The sequence below is a fragment of the Schistocerca americana genome, chromosome 2 (assembly GCF_021461395.2).
Source record: "Schistocerca americana isolate TAMUIC-IGC-003095 chromosome 2, iqSchAmer2.1, whole genome shotgun sequence".
Taxonomy (NCBI): domain Eukaryota; kingdom Metazoa; phylum Arthropoda; class Insecta; order Orthoptera; family Acrididae; genus Schistocerca; species Schistocerca americana.
The window spans coordinates 1,064,967,257-1,064,981,397 of record NC_060120.1 but is presented as its reverse complement, the minus strand read 5'-3'; the positions used below and the strand labels follow the sequence as shown (position 1 = coordinate 1,064,981,397).

The following is a 14,141-nucleotide window of genomic DNA, read 5'->3' as shown; positions in this document are numbered from 1 at the left end:
CTGGAACCTTCCCATTCTCCCTCCCAATCAACAAAAGTTAACAAGAATAGCCTGCCCACTTTCTCCCACACCACCCACGCTTTTAAGTTTCCTAGTCTAGAGACCAAACCCTCAGGGAAACCACCCCCAAGGACACAAGTGGAGAGGAGACAATAGTGGCTGAAAAGAAAGATAACAATGGCATTGTGACAGAGAGAGACAATGAAAGTGAAAGAAGGAGACAGTCGTAAGGAAGAGCGAGAGAAGGGTATGATGACAATGGCAATGGGAGAGAGACAGACAGGAGAATGTCCAATGGGAGAAGAAGTAGACATGGGAAGGAGACGTAGCAGTGAGAGGGAGATGATGAATACAATGACATCGGTACTAAGAGTGACTGGGTAAAAGGAAATAGAATGTTGTGTATTAAAATAGTGCGAATATTTCACATGCCAAAATCATTGGTGAGGTCGTCGAAATGAGGACTGATACAGTTGGTTACCCACTTCTCAGTTAAAGTCTTTTATAGAGCAGTCCATTTTCATTCTTTGTGCTCAAATAGTGGTATTTTACTGCTGGTATATACTGCTACATTTAACAATAAGTCGCAAAGTTTCCTAAGTGATCATAGTAATGTTGCCAATCAAAGTTTCTTTTCTTTTTGACTGGTAAACAGAAGAAAATTCTCTCCTATTCTTCTCATCCTTTTCATACACTCCTTTATTTCCATTTGAATCAGCAGAACTGAATATGCTACTTTGTTTCTTACCCAATAACTTGTTTCCACTTACGTCAATTTCATCTGTGTCACATAAATTCCTCATAAGCGCTATTACACCGTCAATATTCTACATCCTGTTATCGTATCTCGAGGTGGATCTTCAATTATTATTATTATTATTATTATTATTGTTATTATTATTATTATTATTGGCCCTTGATATAAATTTTAAATATTTATCTGAAATGGGCTGTGTGCGTTTGTAGCAACCAATATTTTATTTATTAACATCATAAAGCTTAATGAAACTTTTATCAAACTTCGAATACCTATCTTTTTAGCGTAAAAAACCTTTGCAAGGTGTTGGATTACCTATGATAGTCTGTAATTTTCGTAGGAAGTAGAAATGCCTAATTAAATAAATATTTTATACACAGAACAGGTTTTCTGCATCTTTTATGACCATTGTCAGTACGTACTTGAACATGTGGAGGTTGCGATAACATATAGATAACTGCATCCGCTATGCCTTCAGGTTCCATCATAGGCGTATGCATATTTTTCAGTGCTTCAATCGAATACTTTTTTAAGTTATTATATATAGCTGTTTTCACAATTCCTGGCGATATTTCCTAAAACAAAAATCAAAGGTTAACAAGCAGAAGACATTACTTAGTTTTAAAAACTGTTTTATTTGCCCTTGAAATTTACTATTTATCTAAGGATCATTTATATATTTCTCAAACTTATTATCCTAGTTCAAGTATATTAAACGTACGACGGTTATTGGGCAAGTAAGAAACAATCGGTCACAAAGTGGAAACCGCAGTGGAAATCAAAAATGTTTGTTTCGGAACAGTTAGTTACAACTTCCACCTCCTTCTGTATACAGTCGCCGCTCCGACTTAGACGTCCGTTCTAGCATTGTACCAACTTTACTACGCACTCATCAAGAAGGCAGCTTACAGTGTTTTCCGACAATTTTCTACTCTGGTCTGTAGCTCGTTGTCTGTGTCAAAATGTTGTCTTCATAGCCGGCAGTTCATCTGAACAGGGACGAAAATCTTTGGGAGCAAATTGCGGGCTGTATGGTGAGTGATCGAACACTTCCCATGGAAAACGTTGCAGGACCGTCCTCACTGTCCTTGAAGTGTGCGGTCGGAAACTTTCATAAACAAGATAATGCATGACAGTTACGTCACGTGGAGTTGCATAAAACGAAGCCAAAAACTCCCGGCACGCATCATATTTTGTGGAAGCCACCATTCTCTGGGCATCTTTATGCACTCATTGTGCGCTCAGAACTAGAAAGAGCAACTTGACACTATCTACTGGCATGCTAGAGACACTGCCCTACATATTTTTGCAAAGTCTGATCGGATTTTCACTGTGGTTTCCATTTCGCGACCAATAATTCCTTACTTTCCAAATTAGCCCTCATACATTGTGAAATAAAGGTTTTACAACAGGTTTTACCAATAAATTACATGACTTGTTCAGTCTAGAAAACATAAAGAGTTGTTAGTTCAGATTCACTTTTCACAAGGTGTTAAACTCATAAACAGATAATAATTTCAATTACATAATTAGTGTTCCCTAAACGTCGTATTTTGGACGGCATCGAAAGTATGAAGTTGACTTTAGTAAACGTCTTTATTTTTTGATGGCGTCTGTCTTGGGAATTCAGTGGTTCAGTTTGATTAGTATGTTGTGTGAATTCATCTTCGACAATCCAAAGAGATGCGTATGTTTGGCTTATGTACACTAAAGTTCAAGCCTGATCTTACTCAGTCTGATTAACGAGCTACTATTTTTCCAATCGTATATAAGTATTGTGAGACAGATGCTTCCGAGTAAGTGTTTAGTGCATCCACAGAATGGAGTGTGTTCTTAGCTAATGAAAGAACTTATACATGCATTACTCATCCAAATGTCTTGAGAAATCCATAGCTGTTAGTAAGTTATGTTACGTAAGTAAAATAACATAAAGACTCGCTGCACTACTTTTAGGCACTCTTTCTGAAGCATGGGTAAAATTATTTCTATGTGTGTCTTTAGGTAGCTGATCTGGCGAGAGAGTGAAACGGAAGTATAGGGCCAGAGCTTTATGCTCGTGGGTACACACACACACACACACACACACACACACACACAGTATCCCAGGAATACTGCAACCAACTTTGGTGGGCGGGGGTTGTTGAATGTGTCTGGGGGAACAAATCTAGAATAGCAACCCGCGCTCAGAAAGATCAGTAGTAGAAGAATGCAGTAGTTTAGAAACTAAGTCAGTATTTTCCAAAATCCTAATGTGGAATACAAGAGGCAGGACAAACTCAAATGTCTCCATCCATTAACAAATTAAAAGTTACTTCTATCCCTTCTTTCGTTGCTCCCCGAAATTGTACTGGATAGGCATTGCAAAATGTGTATGAAATTCTGTTCAGCAGGAATGAATCAAATTTGGAAGTCCATCTAGATGGGCACAGTTTCCTCAGAGCCTAACACGTCTGTTAGTTCATCAGTTTCTTTTATTTGTCATCTCTGAAACACGTAAGCACTGAAGAACACATACATTCATGGCCCTTTGTCGTAAAACTGTTGCAGTTCCTACATATTCATGACGCAATCATTTCGTAGCAAATCTAGGTAAAATGCTTTACTTCCTGAATGCAAACCTGTGTATTTGCCATTCATAGATACAGCATAATTGTATTATTGACCACTGCATTTATCCAGCTGTATTTTCATCTTCTCTAAATTACGAGGGTTATTCCAAAAGTAAGGTCCGATTGATTGCCAAATTGAAACCACAGTGAACATCAGAAATGTTTTACTTGTAACAATTAGCTACACCTTTCAACTACTTCTCTACGTAGTCGCCGTTCTGACTTAGACTTTTGTCATAGCGTTGTACCAACTTTTCAATAGCCTCATCATAGAAGGCAGCCGCCAGTGCTTTCCGCCAATTCTCCACGCTGGCCTACACCTCGTTGTCTGTGTCAAAATGTTGTCTTCAAAGACAGCGGTTCATGTGACCAGAGATGAAACTCAGGGGGAGACAATTGCGGACTGTATTGTGGGTAATCTCACATTTCCATTTGAAAACGATGCAGGAGCATCTTCATTGCCCCTGCAGAATGCGGCTGAGAATTGTCGTGAAGACGAAACAGCACGACAGTTATGTAATGTTGGCTGCATAGCTTCAGGCGAAATTTCTCACCAGGCCCTCGTACTTGGTGGCAGACACTATTTTCTAGACATCTTTACGCACTCACTGCGAGCTCAGAAATGAGAAGAGCGACGTGATGCTAACTGGGGTTATACTAGAGACACTACCCAACACATCTGTGCAAAGCTTTATCGGATTTTCATAGTCGTTTCCATTTCGCGACCGATCGGACCTTACTTTTGGAATAACCCTCGTATTTTATTATTTACTCTTCAAAATTCTCAGTATCATAGCCACTTACACCACTGCTTTCCTCATTTCAATCACATTTCCATTTGAGTTAGCAAAATTTAAGTGCAAATATCTTATAACACAAAGTTGGTCCATTCTAGAAGTAGTAGGGCAAGGAGAGAAAGAGACAACCTTGAGCCCAACCTAGAGGTCATTCTGGGAAATACCACGCAGTTGAGCTTCTCATATTTTACTGATGTCAACATCAGTATTTCACCAGTCATTCGAGGAATCGTGTCATGCTGCTCGTCCCAAGGTCAAGGGGGAGAGGGCCTGTGTACACCTACTGCCACTGTGGAAATTTTGCATTGAGCACCCCCCGCCCCCGCACACACACACACACACACACACACACACACACACACACACACACACGTTGTGCACCCCCTGCATTCGTGGGAGCGAGATTCGACTGCTGTTCACATGCATTACTAACTTCCAAAAATTCGTTTAAGGACTGCCTATGCCTGTCCACACGTTGGTAGCTAAGTATCATTCGCTGTGGAATACTGGAACGAGTAAATTGCATACTTCTTAACTCACAAATAAAAACAGACATTTGATCTAAAATATAAGTAATGAATTAGGAATTCTTATTCACTGAAAATGAGATTTTTACATTAAATACTATCCCACAACGTCTGAAAACATAAATAAGAGCAAGTCCATTTTCACATCTTACTTGCTCCTGTTACTTACCAGATGGCTGCATGAAAAATCGATATTTCTCTGTAAATAATTAAAAATCAGCATTTTCTTCGAAAATGTAAATAAAAAATTTAAAATTCGTAATTGTTGAAAGTGATCTGTAGCTTAAATGCGACTCCACAAACCCAGAAAACGCGAAATAATTGCAAATCCCAATTCTTCCAATCACCAGCAGAATTCTGCACTGTAAAGTCGAGTCCATAGTTAGATCTTTGTACCACGACAGTAGATGGCTCCAGTGTCAATTAAAAAACAGCAGCAGCACGAAAAATGCATAATTTACATTTCTATTAGAGGTTAAAACGCTCTCTGATGTTGCAACATTGCAACACTGCAGTGTAAAAAAAAATGTGTGAGTTAATTTCCACATATATATAGTCGTTAAATTAGTGACCAAAGTCTGAAGTATGCACCCCAAGGCAAAGATCAACAGTCGTCATTTTAGAAATTAGGCCTGAAAATTCGATGTCATAAAACTACCCTATCCAGGCCTATAGCTGCAGAAAAATATGTGCTACGTTGGCATTCAAATAGAGACACTGGATCTAATTATTCGCAACACACCCTCAAAGTATGTATTTCAAAGTGTTTAAATAGTCTGAAGCACCAATTTAGGAGGGACATCGATGATGCTTCATGTTGTTCACTATAAAAAATATAAACGAAGCTTTCCGGTGGCAATTATTACTATTATTACAAGTAGCACAGCACGTAAATAACTGCAGCTTGCAGTCGGAAGGCCCTGTAAAAGCTTTATAGACTGTATTTGACCGATATTAACCCTCTAAATACCAAAGGGTTGGGAGGATACGTTACTTTATGCCTTCCTTTTGGAAATATTGAAATCTAGTCAGGTGTTTTATTTCTTAAAATTTTGTAAAAATTATTTATTGTCTTTAATGAAGTCTTCCCCCAGATTCCATGATTCTTCCACATTTCTCGTTTAAGTTTAATCGGAAAATTTAAGTTTAAGTGAGATGTTCATAAAGTCTTCTGCTCTTGATAGTAATGCGACTTCCCACGACAGTCGCCTTACTCCACAAATAATAGCATGGTGTGACCTCAGAACGCGGGGAAAGTATATGTCTCTGAGTTGACATTAACAATGGTCTCAACAATGATTCATTTCTGTTTGGGTCTTTATTGTTTCCTGTTCAAGGGCACTTAGATCAATGTTAGATACAACTGTGATTGAAAATGTAGCGACAGTCACTTAGTGACTGAGGAATACCATAAATCCTGGAAGAATCCACAGATTCTCAAGTTGAATTTGATGCAACTGACGACTAGTTAGTGAACCTGAAGAAGTATGTGTTGTGCGCGAGGATATGGACAGTGAGAGAGAACCTAAGACTGGGAACCTGAAACTGATGACGAGGCAGCTTGCGAGTTAGTGACAAGTTCATTACAAGCACTGGAAAAATTTATATCACCAAACCTCCTCACATTAGAAGACTAGTAGCACAAAACATAGTCAGAATGAGAAGGCATAAAGGCGAAGGTAAAGTAGGAACAACAAGAGAATCATTCGAAAAGTTTTTATCTCTAGAAATTGTCAACATCATAATAAAGCGTACCAATGATGAGGCACAGAGGCAGAAAATACCCAAGACAGACAGTATTGAACTCATGGCGTATATAGGACTTCTTTTTATTATGGGGAAGGAGAATGACAGTAAGTCATCTGTTACGGATTTATGGTCCTACACTTCAGGAAGGTTTGTTTATACTGTTACCATGAGCCGAATCACTTTCGAGCAGCTTACTAAAATAGTAAGATCTGATAGCAGAGAGTCGAGAAGCGATCGCAGGAAACCTGATAACTTTGCTGCAATACGAGTAATTTTTCATAAAATAAATTAATGACTGCGAAAATATTATGTTGTTGGGATGCACATTGTTATTGATGAAATTTTTTCATTGTTCCACGGCAACCGTCCCTTCAAGATCTTCATGAAGGGAAAACCTGGTTAATACGGTATACTTATACGCATGCTCACAGACGCTAAAACCAGATATGTTCTCAGCATGGGGCCTTATGCTGGGAAAAGAAATGATGGTGCAAAACAACAAAATTCCGCTGCATCTGTGGTCAAACGCCTGGTGGTTCCTCTACATAAATCAGGGTGACATGTCACCACAGACAGATATTACAATTCATTTGATTTGGCCAAAGATCTATGGAGGAATCACAAGCAAACTCTCTTGGGAACATTACAAGCTAATAAGAAGCATATACATCAAGAACTGAAAGATATCTCATGACGAGAATTACATTCTAGTGAATTTGCTTTCAGTGATACTAGTACTGGAAACATTCCAATTGTTTCTTATAGTCCCCGTGAAAAATCTTAAAGAAATTTACTGTTTCTATCACCTCAACGGTTTGACGCCGCAGTTGGTTCACCAACTGACACTAAGAAGAAAACAATTACAAATTTACATTACGGATTCCTCCAAATTGCTTAACATCTAAGGATTATTACGGAGGAGTACGAGACCAGCTGACGAACCCTTTGGTTAATGGTTACTAATAGTGAAGCCTCAGTATTACGTGAAAGATAGATCAGCACCGACATGCCTTTCACTGTTGCATGAACAGCGAATTCTGTATTTAAAAAAAAGGAAAAAAGTTTAATTAGCAAATATCAGTCTGACAAGTAATATGAACAGGCAAACTGCTGCGCAGTGATTTATTTCAGCCCATCATTTTTGCAGTGCAGTCAGAGCAAAGCCGAGTTACCCGTTACCAAATAAGGAACAACTGTAGGGCCTAAACGAACATTTTGAGAGAAATTAAGATAAGTTTTGATTTACAGAGTTTCACATAAATTCAGAAGCTGCATTTTTCTGATAGGGGCACATTTACATTACGTAACGGTTAACCATTGTGTAAGACAGATTGTTCATGATAAAGCCACCATTATTCACATACATTCTAATTCACATACGGTCAGGTGTGTTGTAGATTAATCGGAATCTCATACATAAGAAAAGTAATTTGCAAGAATCTATTTGCGTTCAGAAGTAGGGAAGCAATAGACGATTCTATATCAGAGATGGTAACCAGAATTTTAGAACCTTTCTTTCAGATAGTTAGCGAGAGATTCACTCACACACACATACAGAGCAGTTTGCCAATTACGAAACAAAAGCATTTAAAACACCAACTGTAGAGAATAGACGGGAGCAGAGAGGGAAAATGGCGTTGGAACACACCGAAGTGGGATGTAAAATACGCGAATCTATACTGTTTACAATTAGACACAACGTGATGTGGAATAGTAAGAACGCAACATACCAGGCTTCATTTACTAAAAGTGTTCAATGATTATCATCCGACGATGCATACAGCTTTGAAGATAAGTTGATAAAATATTGACAACAATGTGGTTCCTTTTATTCCATGTAAGATATTACAGATGTGATTACAGAGAAGTACATTTGAATAGCGATGAAGTGACGACCTCTTGTGTGTACTAAAAAGTATGCAACGCTCTGAGCAATAGGGTTCCCGTTAAGCCACACTTTATTATTAGGACTATCCCGGCAGCCTCTGAAAATTGGTGACTGTGTTTCACTTCACTCTGAAATGAGAGTCCCATTAAAAGGCTGAGACAGTTAATGGACGACACCGAGTTTCCAAGTACCTGATATACCTGAGTGGGAACCTCAAAGGCCTTCCCAGTAGAAACTAACGGACCTTCTGTTGAGCTGGTGCCATCTTGGCGACTCTACAATGCACATAACAGAAACCAGAACCCATTCACGAAAAGCTGGCGTGTGAGTATGTAGGGAACTTGATGCAGACAGTGACTGGCGCATCGAGTTGTGTGAGACCGCCGTGGGAACATCTTATCTCAATACTAGTCGCCGTGGAGGGATTCTCTGGAGTGGGATCGAAGTGGTTGGCAGCCTGTAACGTCGAATGATAGGGTGGAGCTACCTAATTTCTGCCATTTATTGTGCTACAGTGGAAACTGAGCCCACCATTAACATGGTGACACTATGGGAAATTCAGCGCCATCAAAAACAGGATTAGGGGGGAAGAAGAAGAAAACGCTTGAGCACGGTCCTTCGAGGGGAAGGAATTGGTTGATTTGAGCGCACTCTGTGTGAAGAGGTGACAGTGTTTCGGAGTGGGCACTCTGACTTGGCATTCATGCGACATTTCAACCTGTCTCGTAATCAGTTTCCAGACTGATTGAGCCTTGCATTCATCCAAAGATCTACTGTCATTTTGTGACATCCACAGCTTCCGTTCATTGTCGGACGGTTCTTCTTTCAGTCCACTTTTCCGATTGTGTTCTTGTTACCTGACCTACAACTGCATAAATATAGCTTGGATGTCACCCTTGCAGGTAAATTACTGCAGATAAAATTCATCACATGTACTGTGGGAGACAGCAAACAATCGATTTGCATGGGACAGCAGCTCTGTGTCAAATGTTGACTGACCGTTTCTCCTGCAGAACGATTACTGAGAAAACATCGCACGTGACGCGTATTGAACTGTTCTCAGTGTCGCTTGTAAAGCAGCGGTCGGCTACAGAGAAATGCGAAGATAAAAGCCACCGGCTGTCTGTCAACAGCCACGCGGCACCACGCAACCTCAACTGCAAACTGACAGATCATGTGGGCCCACCTTCGCCTTCTTCCACCACTGATTTCAGCATGGCAGATAAAATGGTCAACTCCTTGCTGCAAGTGTAATTTCTGAGCAGTGTCTTCTTCGTACTAGGCCTGAGAATTCCGATTATTTGTGTAATCCATGCACGGAATAAACAATTACTGTTACATGACTTTAATATTTGATAGCCGTATTTACTAGATGAATGCGACAACAGGGGGTTACTTCATTGCATTTCTTCCCTTATTCATTCTTTCAGGAAGGCCAGTGGACCAGGGTGCCCATGGAGAGCTTCTGTGAAGGTTGGAGAGCAGGAGGGAGTGGAGGGAGGCAGTGGGACTGCGGAAGTAAGGAGACGGGTTCTGTGTGGGTAAGTCAGCCAGTCGGAGTCTTGCTACCGAAGTCAAGGTTTCAGGTTGGAGTCAAAAACTCGGAGCATTGGATCAGACAGACAGCAAGTTTCAGATTGGCACACAGTCTGCTCCATAGTGGCAGATTCGTCTGTGAGATTGTGTTATCAATGGTTTATTTAATTAACTTCCTATGTCTATAACGAAGCCTGGATGCTTATAATGAGCATTTTAAGTTTCTCTTTACTCCATTTCCTTTCCTGCAATTTATGTACACTTGTTTCAACTGTCTATTTACCAGGTTAGGAAATTCTGTATGACTGAAAAGTATATTTACGTAACCACAAAATTAAGAAACACCAGTCCTGCTCGGAGACTTTGAAACGTAACAATATAATGTATTTGAAACACCCCACACCGTATGTTGCTCTTCCTGGCCACCAGATCCTTGGTTCAAATGGCACTGAGCACTATGGGACTCAACTGCTGAGGTCATTAGTCCCCTAGAACTTAAAACTAGTTAAACCTAACTAACCTAAGGACATCACAAACATCCATGCCCGAGGCATGGCCACTTCGGCCGGCAACCAGATCCTTCCTCAGTCCTTCAAGCAGAGCCTTGACAGCATGCTTGCTGGCGTAGTACGTCGAGTACAATGGATCGAATGGCATGATGTGACCAGCTATACTGAAAACAAGAAAAAGAAACAAACATGTATTGCCTGTACTATGTGGATAAAGATTATATACTGTGTAACTTGGCAGGATTTAACCACCAAATATGAATAATTTTGACAATTCGTATTTCATTTACTTAGTAGGGGATCGCATTCTTTTAGGGGGGCGGGAGCTATCGAATTATTAATCGTTCCTTAGTTGGTGCTGGGTAGCCTTATACTAACATTTCTGTGGAGATGCAAACCGAGAGTGTAATTTTCTGACAGAAAGGCGAAAGTGGGACTTCACGGTACCTGTGATCGACATGGAAGCTGCTGGGAAGCCCGTTTCATGGATCTAAAAGGAGAATGCTGGTAGTTTACAGCCCAAGACAGTCGCCTCATCGTGAGGCCGGTGGAAAGGACTTCTCTTGATTGACCTGTGGTCGCTACGGAGGCTTAGGCGAGATGACGCTGAAAGCATGAGATTGTCGACATAGAATCTTACAAGTGCCACGAACAGCGTTTTTCAGCATAAGGAGTGTACGTGGGATGCCTGCCGCAAATGCGTGCTAACGGCCGAAAGAAGTTCTTATGCGAAGTGCCATCCCGCATTTCTGCCAAAAGACACAGAAACGTATTCGGTTAGTTCAATTGCAGATGGAGGAGGGGTCATAATTTGTTCTAGAAGCTTCTATTGACTTGATCATGAGCTGAAAGAGGTTGACTGATAGCCTCATGACGTGTAGAGAGGAAGGCACTCCAATTGTAACGGGGGCTGTGATTGGCTGTAAGGAGAATTCATACTAATGACGCGAGGTTTGTTCTAAACTCGGCGCTTCACGGCGGGGGGGGCTCTCTTGGTGGTGTCGGTAGGACATAATTGGCTAGATAGCGATTTTGAGAGCTCTCTGGTGAGTGTCAGTGAGTGATAAACTTAGGTGGATAGCGTTTTGAGACATGGCTGGCGAGGTGTCAGAGAACTGTCTCAGCATCAGATTCGTATGTGCTGATGTTGCCACTAGGAACTGCATCATTCGCGTCTCTATGAATAGAGATACGAACCTGTGCTTCTCCGTGGAGATGGAGGCATTATGAAGTGCTTCTTTACGAGCTCACACTTAAAAAAGTCTCTGACCCTGTTTTATAAGTAAGTAGAATTCTTAATTCGTCATTACACGGAAGTGGCCTCGACCCCAGGAGGTTGCAGACGCCATTTGACGTCCTCTGTGTAGTCAGAATTTTCAGCTACGCAAAGCACTTTGTCTCTACGACTACTGGCAGCAGTTTACAGATTATCGCTCCAGAACTGTTCTTCACAGAATTCAATTTGGCGATATACGCACCACGGCTCGGCAGATAGGCATTCTTTCTGAATACGTGCGTTCCATTTCTTTGATCTCAGTGCCTTTTACTGCCAATGCCAGTAAGGGTAGAGGCTTTCTTAACTTAGATGTTAAACAGTGTCAACCACTTAAATGTTTTTGTCGAATAAAGTCTCAAATTAAGATTAATGAGTAGCAGTTAACGTCCTATGCCAATGAATGATCATTTCGCATTGTTTCTTCGAGAGTTGTTTTTATAATAAAGGTATTATCGGTACGCGGATGATCTACTCTTGCTAGAATTGGGCTCCAGACACCGATCTTGATCAAGTCAGAGTGGAGATTTGTCACAACTTGGGGACTAACCCAGACGGTACTCCCAGTTGGAGACTGTCAGTGGTAAAGCTAATCTAATTCACTTATTAAGCGTGATCATGCCATTGCCATCATGTCATTTACTGCCATACACATAATCACACGCAATTAGAAGGAGTAGTATTGGCACTGAAGTGACAGCACCCTTAGGAACACGTCTGTATTTCTCATTGTTTTCTATCCTTAAAATACATAAACTTCAGTGTGATACTGAAGAAGTTGCAGATTCCTCCCTACCAACCATGGGAGCGAAACAGAGGGTTAGGTGTGAGGAGTGTGTTTGATAGATTCGACAGGTGCAGGAACTGATACACCAGAGGTGCTGTACATTGAGTTCCTCTGTGGAGGTTTTGGTTGATGAGTGTTACGAATGTTAGTTTCAACACTTCACCATGTTGTTGGTCGTAACAGTGAGCAAGTCATAGTATTTAGCACTACTCGGCAATGGTTTTGGCACATGACGGATTAGCACACAGATATATGAAAATGCGTGGTGCCCTACAAAGAGTAGGTTATGAAAGATCTGTAGGTTACAATAATTGTATGCCTTCGTTTCTAGAGTTCAAGTGAACACAAAAAAAGCACACCGCACTTCGTCAGGTCTAAGCGAAGAAGTTTTAATGTCCCGTCGACATCGGGGTTACTAGGGACAAACACTATTCCTGTTTAAAATGATCACGTTAAGAAATCAATGGTGGCCTTGAAAGAATTATTCTGGCTTAGGCCTTAAAGTGAACAAAGGAACCACAGGAAATTTTCATGGGGATCGCTGGACGGGGGTCTAAAATCCACACCTGCACCTTTTTTATCCACCATACCGTCTCGCGCAATTCTAATTTTCCTGTTTCCTTAGATGCATGAGAATTCTACATGGTATCAGAATGCTACATTACTTTCACAGACGCTGTCTTTTAAGGAGAAGCGAAAGTAGATCCGTTGTAACGACTCCTTCATTCGAGAAAACCGTGTATAATGCAAATATTTTTTTCTGAGAATCAAACGTCTTATCTACTCTGGTGTCCAAAATCCAAGCAACAAACAGAAATCATGCAAGGTTGCGTTAATTTTGCAACAAAACGATATAAACAGATGGCAGTAAAGTAGAAACAATATAAAAAATTCAGAACGTAAACAACTGCACCATTTTGTCTTCGTTTTTTTTCAGCTTAACGCATTTTCACACACATTCCGACAACTGGTTAATGTGACTGTCCCGCTTCCATTCTCTTCACTGCAGAAAATCTGATGGCGACTCCTCTGTGCCACACGGCACCGTCTGTGACAGTGTACACCACGACCGCGGTTGTCGCACTGCTCGACAAATACTGCCTCGTTTCATGGGTGCTCTGACGTCATCGTTGGCGTTATAGAAATGTCATCCTTCATGCCGATCACGATTGTATGGACATCTGTTGACATTTTCTATGATTATATCGTGAATTATACAGACAACGGGGGAATAGTGGTTTGTTGCTTTAATTTTGGACACCAGTGCAGACTGTGGAGATAAGAGTCAGCTTTCATGTTCGTTAATAAACACGCAAAAATACAAGAACTTCTTGACATTCTCGAAACATGAGACGTTGGTTGGAAATTGAGCAATGAAAACGCCTAACAGCAAAAAAACATAATCGTAATGGATGTTTTGCAAATTGCGCAGTTGTTAAATTTCGCCGGCCGAAGTGGCCGTGCGGTTAAAGGCGCTGCAGTCTGGAACCGCCAGATCGCTACGGTCGCAGGTTCGAATCCTGCCTCGGGCATGGATGTTTGTGATGTCCTTAGGTTAGTTAGGTTTAACTAGTTCTAAGTTCTAGGGGACTAATGACCTCAGCAGTTGAGTCCCATAGTGCTCAGTGCCATTAGAACCATTTTTTTTTTTTTGTTAAATTTCGCATCAAGTGCAGATAAAACTAAAGTTCAGAAGAGGTCGGCTGTCA

At 40.8% G+C, this 14,141-nt stretch overlaps 1 protein-coding gene across 1 annotated transcript in view; it reads right to left on the bottom strand.

Moving 5' to 3' along the window:
• LOC124594676 (dehydrogenase/reductase SDR family member 11-like) overlaps positions 1 to 14,141 on the bottom strand; it is a 168,966-nt gene that overhangs the window by 107,024 nt on the left and 47,801 nt on the right. Inside the window, exon 5 of the mRNA XM_047133044.1 lies at positions 10,437 to 10,536. Within this exon, the coding sequence (XP_046989000.1) occupies positions 10,437 to 10,536 (100 nt within the window). The remainder of the gene's footprint in view (positions 1 to 10,436; positions 10,537 to 14,141) is intronic.